An 11,345-nucleotide genomic window follows, 5' to 3' on the forward strand; every position below is an offset into this window, starting at 1 on the left:
AACTGAAATAGGCAACAAGCTCACTCTGGCCCATGACTCATGGTTGGAAAATACCTGGCTTAGATGAAAGAAACCTATTACTAAATAAGAGGTTACAAGATGTAAAATCTAACACTTCAGAATACATACCCCTTGTCATCAACGGCACTGGACTGTTCCTCTTTCACAGGCTTCTGTGGCTTCTTCTCTTTTTTCTTCAGATACTCCTTCAGTTTTTCTGCTCTATCAAGATATTCTGTACACTTGGCCCTGATACTTTGCTTGGCTTTATCACCTTGTGCTTCATCTGTAGAAAGAATGAGACACTATTTCATTAGCATTTGTTGTGGTCTGAATATGAAATATCCCCACAGGCTCATGTTTCCAAACAACTGGACCCCTGGACCCCGGTGGGTGGCGCTATCTAGGAAGGTTAAGGAACATAGAGGAACTATGACACTGGGGGTGGACTCTGAGGTCTTATGATCTGGCTCTACTCCCTGTTCTCTAGTTTCCTAAGTGTTGATGGTCTGTGATCAGTTAGCTCTCTCACTCACAGGCTGGCCTCACACTCCTGCTGCCATGCCTTCCTTGCAATGACAGGCTGGAGTCACTCTGGAACTGTATGTAAATCACCCCTTTTCTGTTCCTTCTTGCTCGTTCTTTTAGGTTGGAGGCCAACAGTGGGTGTGAATTTAAAAACAAAACAAAAAAAACTTCAGAGCAAAATAGTAGATATTTTAAGTTAATGTTATATAATCACAAAGTATTTAGCAGTCCATAGGTTTCAAATTCTTCCCTTAATAGTTTGCAGATAGCTGAAAGCTGTCGTACATAAAACCAACCACAAGCTGGGCTCGGTGGCACATGCTTGGAACTCAGTGAGTTCAAGGCCAGCCTGGTCTACAGAGGAGTTTCAGGACAGGCTCCAATGTTACAGAGAAACCCTATCTCGACAAAACAAAATAAAACAAAAACGCATAACAAAAAACCAACCACAAAAGACAACACACAACTCTGAATGTAGAATAGTGATTCCTAAAGGCTAAGAAGGGAGCAGTTAGAAAAATGGAAGCTGGATTTGTTCTCTGTACATTACAGGCATATGTTGATAGATAAAATTAATACAAGTGAATAAAAGTTTAAGATATACAAGATAATCAGATAGAGACTCCATTAACATCTTTGTCTGCTTTATTTCAAAGCATACAAAGTGACAGAAGTCACACACATTATGTGAACCAACAACACAGTAACTTTACTATTACGTTAAAGGTCTCTATCATGGCTATTTTGAAATGTGGACTTGAACAATACAGGCAATGCATAGGCTTATTCTCATGTCTCTTAAGTGTTACATTTCATTCTCAGTTTTTCCCCTCCACTTAAATGGGAAAGCTCAAATTAAAATAACTCACTGCAGTGAGCGTAAGATGGATCTTACAGGTTTTCATGCACTTGTTTCTCAGTGTTGAATCTCCAGTTCCCAGAATAGAGCCTAGCTTATGATAAACATCAATACATTTGTAAAATACATTTAATATTGCCCAACTGGTTCTTGTGACAGAATCATTTCCAACATATGCTTAGGAAAGATTAAGTTCAAATCATATAATCTGGATAGGTTATCTCTAAAACAAGGCTTTCTCCACTGAATACACAAAAAGATAGTGGGTGTAAGAAGTAACAACTGTAATAGCTGCCACATCTGTTAGGAGTACTTAAAAGCTAGGAGAACAGGGACTTTCTTTTTAATGGGTGGTTTAGATCTTTAGAATTCTCTTGGCCTATAACAATTTCTTCCCTTTTCGTGCACAAGTTTAAGTAAAATAAACATGCCTTACACTTAACGACATGGAGAAAATACTGAACAGCATGTTGGTAGAGTTGAAGGGCTTCCTCATAGTTCCCAGCTTTGTCTTCCTGGGCTGCTTTGCTTGCAAGATCTATTGCTTTCTGTTTGAGGAAGGCAAAATAATAAATTTAGTATGAAAGCATAAATCTTAACTTTGAAGCAAATAATATTCCCTCCAAAGCACACAGTGAAGGAGGCAGTTAGGGAAATTCTCAAAATTTAAGAACTGCTGAACTGGAGACATGGCACTGGGATAAAGGGCACTGGCTAGTCTTCTGGACAACCAGGGTAAAATTCTCAGCACCCACAAATGTCTGTGACTCCAGTTCAGGGGATCTGACACCTTCTTCTGGTCTCTGTGGACACCAGACACATACGGCTACACAGATACACATGGAGACAGAACACCTACACACATAAATTTAAAGAATCTGGAAAAAACCTAGTGCTGCTTTGCTTAAAGCATAAACATAATGCACAGAGATAACAACAAACAAACAAAACAACAACAAAAAAACCAACCAAATCCATGAAACAATGAGATACCAAAACTCTGAAAAGTTCTCAAAACAATACTGAGCAAAAACATTAAAAAACAAATAGTGCTGGGCAGTGGTTGTCCATACCTTTAATCCTAGCACTCAAGAGGCAGAGGCAGGCAGATTTCTGAGTTCAAGGCCAGTCTGGTTCAGAGAGTTAGTTCCAGGACAGTCAGGGCTACATAGGGAAACCCTGTTGTAAAAAACAAACAAACAAACAAAAATAGTTTCAAATAATATTAAAAGATCATTAAAATCATATTAAGAACATCTTAGTAGCATGAAAAGAATCTGAGAAACATTTTTTGATGGTTTGACAAAGATTCATTTTCATCTTTGTGTCAGGAACTATTACAGAGATTAAAAAAGGAAGACCTTCCCAGAAATAGTGCCACACAAACATAGCCAAAGGATATTTAAAGTGATGTAGAACCAAATGAACAATAAGAAAGCAGGCTTTTAAATGGTATTGTACCAAATGGGCATCCATGAGAATACAAAAAAAAAAAAAAGGAATCTTAACCTAAATCCAATGTGTCTAGCAAAAACTAACTTAAAATGAGCAGACTTAAACCTATAAAAAAAAAAAACAACAAAACCCAAAAAAGTACTTACATTAACATCAAAAGCACAGTATATACAAGGAAAAGATGTTACCATGGAACATACCAATTTAAAAATATCTGTGTTCTAAAAAATTCCAATAATGAAAAGACAGTGCAGACTGGGAGAAATACTGTGAAGCATAAGACAAAAGAAACATCTACTAGGAACCATAAGGGGACCCTGAAGACGTAACAGTTTAAAAAGAATCCATTAAAGGGCTACTGAGATGGCTCAGCAAATAAAGGGTCTTGCTATTCAGCTTGATTGAGAGACCCACACAGAAGAGAACCGATTAGTCTTGCAAGCTGTATCCACGCAAAAGCCTGTACATGAATGAATGTTCTAGGCAGTTTTCAATGGTACCACTGCTAAAGAGCTATATAAATACCATGGAACACTAGGCAGCAAGAAAAAGGGATGGACTATTGATACATAAGATTTGGATGAATCTTGAGGCTATTATGTTGACTGAAAAAAGCCAATGCTAATGGCTGAGTATTAAAGCTCCATTTATATATTGTTCTCAAAATGTCAAAATCAGAGATGGGAAGTGATGAATTCTGCCAGGGAATTGGAATGTGAGTGAAAGAGAAAATGGAGGTTCAGTGTAGACTTAAGAGCAGCATGAACGTTCCCTCTGGAACTGCTCTAAAGTGTCTGCTTATACACTAATTACATGTTTAGTTTTGGACACTAAGTCTGTGGTGACAGACACACAAACACACAGAAGTACAAGCCAATCTGCGGAATGAGTGAGAACTGTAGAAACTGTCAACATCAATATCCTGATGTGATACTGTACTGGTTTTACAAATGCAACTAGGGGGAGGAGTACACTGAAAACCTCTCTTACTTTTTAAAAGTGCACATTGTCTCAAGGATTAAAAGTACTCACTGCTCTTCCCAACACCTCCACGGTAGCTCACAACCATCTGTAACTTCATTTTCAGGAGACCCAATGCCCTCTTCTAGCCTCCATGGGCATTAATAACACACACAGAGCACAGACATAATGCAGGCAGAATATCCATACACATAAAATAAAATAAATTGCAATGTAAAATATTTGTAGACATATGAAAAGAACAACCATGAATTATTAAAACATTCTAATGGGGAGAGCGTGTAGGCGTGGGGCTGGTGAGATCACACACACACACACACACACCACTCATATACACACACTCACACACCACTCATACACACACACTTACATACACCACTCATACACACACACTTGCACACACCACTCATACACACACAAATAAAAACCGCAGGGTTAGAAATAAGAGCAAAGGGGTGTCTATGTGAATATACGAATGATACTCTTTAGGTTACACTAAACACAAGTGCATAAATAACATGAAAATCATTCAAAACTTCACAACCACTTACATGCAGGTTACCATTATACTTGGAAGAATGTGCTTATTTGGAGACGCAGGCGGGGCTATATTTCTCTTATGTTTTAAAATTGACAAAAATGAACTAGTTTTATGTTTCACAGTTCAAACAGTGAGAAGTCTTCTCAAGTTTTTCACTAGGTGGGATATAAATGTAGAAGTCACAGATATGGTTACCTGCTGTTTAGGAGAAACTGCTCACATAACCATATACTCTGAATGCTCAGTGGTAAACCACATGGCAGAAACAAATTCCTTATGCAGACAATAATTTTCTCCAGATCATCTTGAAATGCTGCCTTTCTTCAGTCACTCATTTCCCTCTCTCAGTCCACATTGGGCAATAGTGAGCTGTTACAAGCCCAGTCTGACATGTTAAAACCTGTTGTTTCTTTTCTTAAGACAGGATTTTGGTATATTGCTCAGGCAGGTCTTGAACATATGCACTCAAGCAATCCTCCAGGTTTATCCTTCAGAGTAGCTGGGATTATACATATGTTCCACCATACCAAGCTTATGGCAAAATTGTTATTTTTGGTATCTGGTGCCAAACACTGTATAAAATACATAGTCTAAACCAGCCTTGCATGTCAAATCCTTTCAAGTCTGATCCATGACGAATGCCCCATTTCACCCCTGGTTTTGGTGGCATTCTGCACTTGAGACTGTGTCCTGCACAGTTTTGAAGAACAAATTGTTCTTTAGGAATACTGTCCTTTCCATTTCCCTTGGTGTCACTCTACTTCAACCCGCTCTTGGTTTTGCCAAACTACTACCTAATGTGTGGACAGCCCCCTCCACTCTGCTACCCAAACAGATCACCGCATTTTGATGTCTCCTCACTGCCAACTAGCAGAATTCAAACACCGGAGCATGGTCTATCTATATGGCCTTACATGCTATAGTCCCTAGCTCTGTACTGGAACATTCTAGCCCTACTTCAGTTGGCAAATTCTCAGAGAAGGCTCCCCGAATCTTCTAGAGTTGTGTTCTATCCCTGCTGTCAGCTCTCCCTATATCCTTTCTTATCCATCATTATGACTGCATTAGCTGCTGTTTGCATGCACAGGCCACCTCCTCAGTTATCCTGTGAAGACAGACATCTTTGCCTAAAGCTTTTTAGCCTAGAATGGCACTGGTTGGTAAATGATGGACACACTGTTAACTTGCTGAATGAGTGGAAATTCCAGACTCCTCCTGCTCTTAAAGCAATCCTGTCCTTGGCCGGACAGTGGTGGCGCACGCCTTTAATCCCAGCACTCGGGAGGCAGAGGCAGGCGGATCTCTGTGAGTTCGAGGCTGGGCTGGACCGATAGCCTCCAAAACAATACAGAGAAACCCTGTCTCGTTAAAAAAAAAAAAAAAAAACCAAAAGAAAAAAAAACCAAAAGAAAAAAAAAAGCAATCCTGTCCTTGGTTATTCCTGTCATCTCTAACAACAACCCCTCTCCTCTAGGTATTTTCAGCAGCACACAAACAGCCTGCTACAGGTTTCATATCTGACACTGAAATACTTTTCTCAGAATTTGGTCTGAGGCTCAATTTTATTTATGCCCTCTCTACCCAAGATGTTTTTAAGGACTCATAGCTGACAATCTTTATGATGCTGATTCATTTTCAAATATATTCCATTTTTATTACAGAGATGTTCATGTAATTCCTATGAATAAAACTTTCCAGATTGCTATAAGTATAAACATTTGTTTTTGCTGTTATTTATCTCTTTGCTTGTCTGTCTCTCTCACTGGACTAAAAGCTCCACAGAGTCAGGGGTTATGTCTTCACTTTTGCATGCATCAATATAAGACTGACTTATGACCAAGTGACTTAATTACTCCAAGGCCAGCAAGGACCCGGACATCAATATAAAGTACAAAGGCTTGTAAGAACTGAGATTGACTTTTTCTGAGTAGATCATGGAGTATCCATCCTAGAAAAATCCCTGGACAAAAAGTTCCAACCTCGTCTGCCAAGGCTGACTTTTTCTCTATGCTTAGGAGTCCGTTTCCATTGCACCCTTTGATATTTACTCTATCAGTGACATACCACTGAACTGTTCTGCCCAACCCTCCCGTATGGTTGGGGCCTTCCTCTGAAGAAAAAAACGTGTTTAAGCTGTCTCAGATCTAGAGATACAATATACCATTAATAATGCATCAGTTTTCTTGGGTTCCTAGACTTCTCTCTAGCTGTCATCTTGGCATCTCTTTACCTACACAACAAAATCCCCCAAAAAGTCATGTAGTGATATCTTGTTTATACACTAACAAATAAAGCTTGCCTGAAGATCAGAGGGTGGAGCTAGCCACCAATCAACCACAGAGGTCTGGAGGTTTGTATAGACAGACAGGAAGTGAAATGGCTGGGCAGAGAGAGGAAGTGATAAGGCAGGAGGAGACAGAAGGTCCATCTCTTTTCAGCTGGGAAGTTGATGAGGTTAAGGTGGCTGTGATTTTGCTCCTTGGTTTCTCTGAACTTTTAGCATTTCCCCCATATCTGACTCCAGGCTTTTATTACTAAGACCTATTTGAACTTGTGTTACAAAGCCACGTTCACTTGGGTTTCTTGATCTTCCATTCCAGAAATGCTGTCTTTTGACTGCCAAAGCACACGCTCATCTAACTTCCTCTCTACAGGACACATCACTAACAACAAGTACCCAAACAGTACCATTAGCTACCGACTGTGCTGTGATTATTTTCCAGTGTCTTTGATATGCTATAGGGTTCTTGTTTTCTTCTCATTCTGTGAATTCTCTCTGTGTCTACCCTTATGCCAACCCCAGAATCCTTATTTCTGGAAAAGCTCCCCAAACACGTATGTATGAAACACACAGTTGGCATTTTCATTTGGCTATCTCAACAAGCATTTCAAAGTTAGTTCAGAACTCAACGTTTTCTTCTCTCCATGCATGCTTGTCTTGTATCTTCAGAACCAGCTTACATCCATTCTGATAGTAAACCTAGAACTCTTGTACAAAATCCAGACTCCAACTCCTCCTCCCTCACTATTTAATTGAAGGCTTAGACTGAACTATTTTCTTTCTTAAAATTTTCTCTGCACCAGCTTTACTTGTCCATTTAAAGCCAGTCACCACCTTCTATGACACAAACCTCTCTTGTAACTGGTCTCCTTTCATTCATACTGGCTACCAACTAGATTTGTTACTGTGTGAAGATGAAAGTTAAGTGTGAAAATCCCACTCCACTGTTCAAGGCCTCTCTGTTGCTTTCTATGTACAGCAGAATGAGGACCCACCATGGAACACAGCACACAAACTCCTGTGACAGTCTGCTTCCACCATTCATGCTCCTTCCTTATGGACTGAGTTCCTGTCATCAAACTGCTGGTACAACTTAAACCAACTAAAGCTACACATATAACATACATACAAAGAAGACCTATGCTATTGCCCCCCTGTAAAATTACAGCTTCTCAAGGCTTCAGTGCTAGTATGGCCCTCCTGATGCAACACGCTCTCCAGTATATACTTTCTGTATTCCTATGTTTTGTTCTATTGGTTGCTTTCTGCTTTTACATAAACCATTAGATCTGTCGCGCACACATATACACACAGTCACACACAGACACCAATTCCCCAAATCTTAATATAGTTTTATATGGATAACAAATATTTAGGACTGGGTCATCTTTGAGTGGGTTTTTTTGTTTTGGTTTGGGTTTGGTCACATTCTTTTACTTGGAGTTTTCTCCATCTCTCTACAAGTTTTTTGTTTTTTTTTTTTTTCTATTTATGCATTTTTTTTCTCTGCCCAGAAAGCCTTCACCATTCTCCTTCAAGGGCCCAGAATTTTTCAGTGAAAGAAAACCGCAAGCTTGTAAGCACATAGACCTGGATTCAAAACTAACCTCAACACTAATTAACTGTGTTTCTTTAGCATACCATAGCCTCAGAAGCTTGAGTTTCTAACACAGTGAAACTGGAGTAGCATTCACCTTGAGGAGCTGTCTGAGGATTCAATGAGATCACACCAAACACTGAGGCAATTACAGTTAGTATTCGTTTTTATCTGGCATCACATCACCTCTCAGGGAAACATTTCTTATTTGTTCTTGGAAGGGTGAGCTACACCCTTACTGGATGCCAAGCCACACTAGTCTCTAACTCAGCTATAGTATATAAAGAACTGGCTTTTGTTGCTGTTTTGGTTTTCCAGACAGGGTTTCTCTATGTAACAGCCCTAGCTGTCCTGGAACTTGCTCTGTAACGATGCTGGTCTCTAATTCACAGAGATCCACTTGCTCCTGCATCCCAAGTGCTGGGATTAAAGGCATGTGCCACCACCGTCCAGCCATGAAACTGTTTTTAAATTCTGTTGCTTGTTTGCTTTAGTTATTTGCATCCTGCATTAGATTTAAACCATCTGTCAACAAAGATTTGTGCTTTGTTTGTTGGAGGTTACTCATTTCCCAGTTCTTCATCTACATTTCCTCGGTTAGAAAGTTGAGAAGGCTGGAGAAAAGCACAGCTGAAGCAACCACTAACAACCACTCAACAACCCTCCTTTAATAGTATCAGTTTCCATCTGGTCACCAAAGAACATCTAGCAATCCAACTCATACATTCCAACAACACATTCTGGTTATAGAATCGAACTACAAATGTTAAAAAGAAAGATGATGAATATTACAAAAGAAATCTTCAATATCCAAAGGAAAGCCTTTATCAATAAACAAATATATTCACACACACAGAGAGAGAGAGAGAGAGAGAGAGAGAGAGAGAGAGAGAGAGAGAGAGAGAGAAAGACAAAACCAACAAAAAGTCCTAAACCCCCCCAGCATTTTCTGAATAGAACTACAAAAGCTTGGTGGAAAAGATAAACATACAAATCAGCAAGGAACTCACTCTTAATTCTTAGAAATAGGCCATGGTTGCAATTAGACTTTACTAAAGACAGGAAACATCTTCATAATCTTTTAGGCTAAATCTCCATAAAAGCCCCTCCCATTCTTTGTGTGTACGCTCCCTGTTTAAAGGGCCCTACTTTGGGTGGAATTTCGTCAGAATCAATTATCCTAATGTTAAGGAAATAAGTTTACATTATCATTGCTAGTTATACCAAACACTCAACAAGTACCTATTTGACAAACTACCGAAACACCGATATTGAAGGGTATTTCGTTCTACTCTGCAGTAACTAACTAACCCACTGGGCTAGAAGTCTTAGGTACCAAGCCACATTCAATGCCGGGAGAGAGACAGTGTCACAAACATTTGTCAATGAATGCCGATCCACGAAGGAGCAATAGTCTTTTCCTAACATTAGCTATTTTAGGAATCCAAAATTTACGTACTTTTTTTTTTTTGAGGCGAGGACAGGAAAGTAAACATACAGATTTAAAAACTCCTTAGTCTTACATAATGCAACTTGGGAGAACGTACATAAAAACATATCCCTGACGAAATCAGGGGGCGGTGTGTTGGCCGCCTCTAACCCCAGGTTCTTTGGCTATTCTCCTACGTCTACTCACCGGACGCCTGGAAGAGCCTTTGTTCATCAGCAGGGGAAACCAAGACTAACCCTGTTCTAGACTGTCCCGGGCAGCGCTCTGCAAAAGCTACGCTTTCCCCCTCTCTTCCTGGTAGAGAGACTGGAGAGCTTCCTGATTGGAGAGATCTGCCCAGTTCGGCCCAAACTCTACCGGTTTGTTTTCCAATGTCACCAGCAAACCAAGAGTTCCCACAGGCGGCGAGGCTGAGGTGACAAGGCCAAGTCAGTCTGGGCAGAGCCCCTTCTTCCAATTAGGGTCTGCGCAGCCCCGCCTTCCTGGGCGCGGGACAGGGGCGCGCCGTTCTCCGCTGCCCGCCCTCCCCCCTTCCCCGCAGCTCCCCGGCCCCGCTCTTCCGAGGGGCTGAGGAGGAGGGCCGAGTACCTGGAGGTTGTTGCCCGTGGACGCCATGGTGGAGATCCGAGGCGGGTCCCTGCGGAGGAACGCGGGGCGAGGACCGCGGCGGCGGCGGCGGCGGCGGCGGCAGCAGCACCGTCGAGTCGCACCCGGGCCACAGCCGCAGGCCTCCGGGTGCTGGTGGCCGAGACCCCGATCGGCTCTGGAGCCGTCAATCTACTAGGAACTCCAGCAGCCGCCGACCCTCGTCCCCAAACTTCCGCAATCCCGAGCCCCTTTGGGCTCTGGTCCCGCCTCGGGCCCGGCACTTCCGCTTCGTCATCCGCACGCGCGCTCGCGCGCGCGCTAACCTGTCACCCAGGAGGCGGCTCGCCACAGGTGAGCTCTCGCGAGAGGAGAACGGGAAGCCCCGCTGCCCACCCAGGCCTGGCGGAAGTCAGGCTGGACGCCAGCTCATTGCGAATTCCGTCTGGCAGGGCGGGGCGGCTTGCTGGGTTAAGGGTAAAGCAGTCACGGGAGTGTGAAACTTCTGAATATTCTTTTCCCCCTCTTTGCTCTTCGTTCATGTGTACGGTCGCTCATTTGGCTTTGTAGGAAAATAAAAAGTTACGTAGTTCCTAAAGCCCTTGGCTTGGGGACGTTGGACTTGTTTTTGTTCCGGGTCCCTCAGTTTCCTAGTCCGTGATGTGTGACAGTCACGTCCGTCCTCCTGGAAGGTGCTGCGTCCTAGTCAGAGGACCGCAATGGGCGACCAGTACGACCTCAGGCATCCTAGCTATGGCCCGCTCCTTCTGCTCGGGGGAGCTTGGCAGGGATTTCTGTAAACACGTCACAGGCAGCCACGGCCCTGCTGCCGGCGAGAGGCAGTCCGCCCAAACTCGTCTTGCAGAACGAGTAGATAAAATACCAATTACAATGTACAAAAGGAAGTCATTGGCTCCAGGGCAAGTGCTTCAGTTACGTTGGGCATATCAGGGTTAGTGGCAGAAATGAAATATTTCTTTTTCCCAGTCCACTGCACAATCCCCGTCTTCTTCGGTTTCTTAGAGGAGAACAGAATAGGTTTTTAATCGCTCCATAATTTTATTTCCT

General features: G+C 42.1%; 1 protein-coding gene across 1 annotated transcript in view; it reads right to left on the bottom strand.

Moving 5' to 3' along the window:
* Positions 1-10,567, bottom strand: part of Vps4b (vacuolar protein sorting 4 homolog B) — a 29,807-nt gene extending 19,240 nt beyond the window's left edge. The window contains exons 1-3 of the mRNA XM_040737589.1: positions 10,281-10,567; positions 1,824-1,935; positions 130-286 (exon numbers count right to left, since the gene is read on the bottom strand). Of these exons, the coding sequence (XP_040593523.1) occupies positions 130-286; positions 1,824-1,935; positions 10,281-10,307 (296 nt within the window). The 5' untranslated portion in view covers positions 10,308-10,567. The remainder of the gene's footprint in view (positions 1-129; positions 287-1,823; positions 1,936-10,280) is intronic.
* Positions 10,568-11,345: the final 778 nt, after the last annotated feature.

This window comes from Mesocricetus auratus, unplaced genomic scaffold, assembly GCF_017639785.1.
Source record: "Mesocricetus auratus isolate SY011 unplaced genomic scaffold, BCM_Maur_2.0 Super-Scaffold_100676, whole genome shotgun sequence".
In the NCBI taxonomy this organism is placed as follows: Eukaryota; Metazoa; Chordata; class Mammalia; order Rodentia; family Cricetidae; genus Mesocricetus; species Mesocricetus auratus.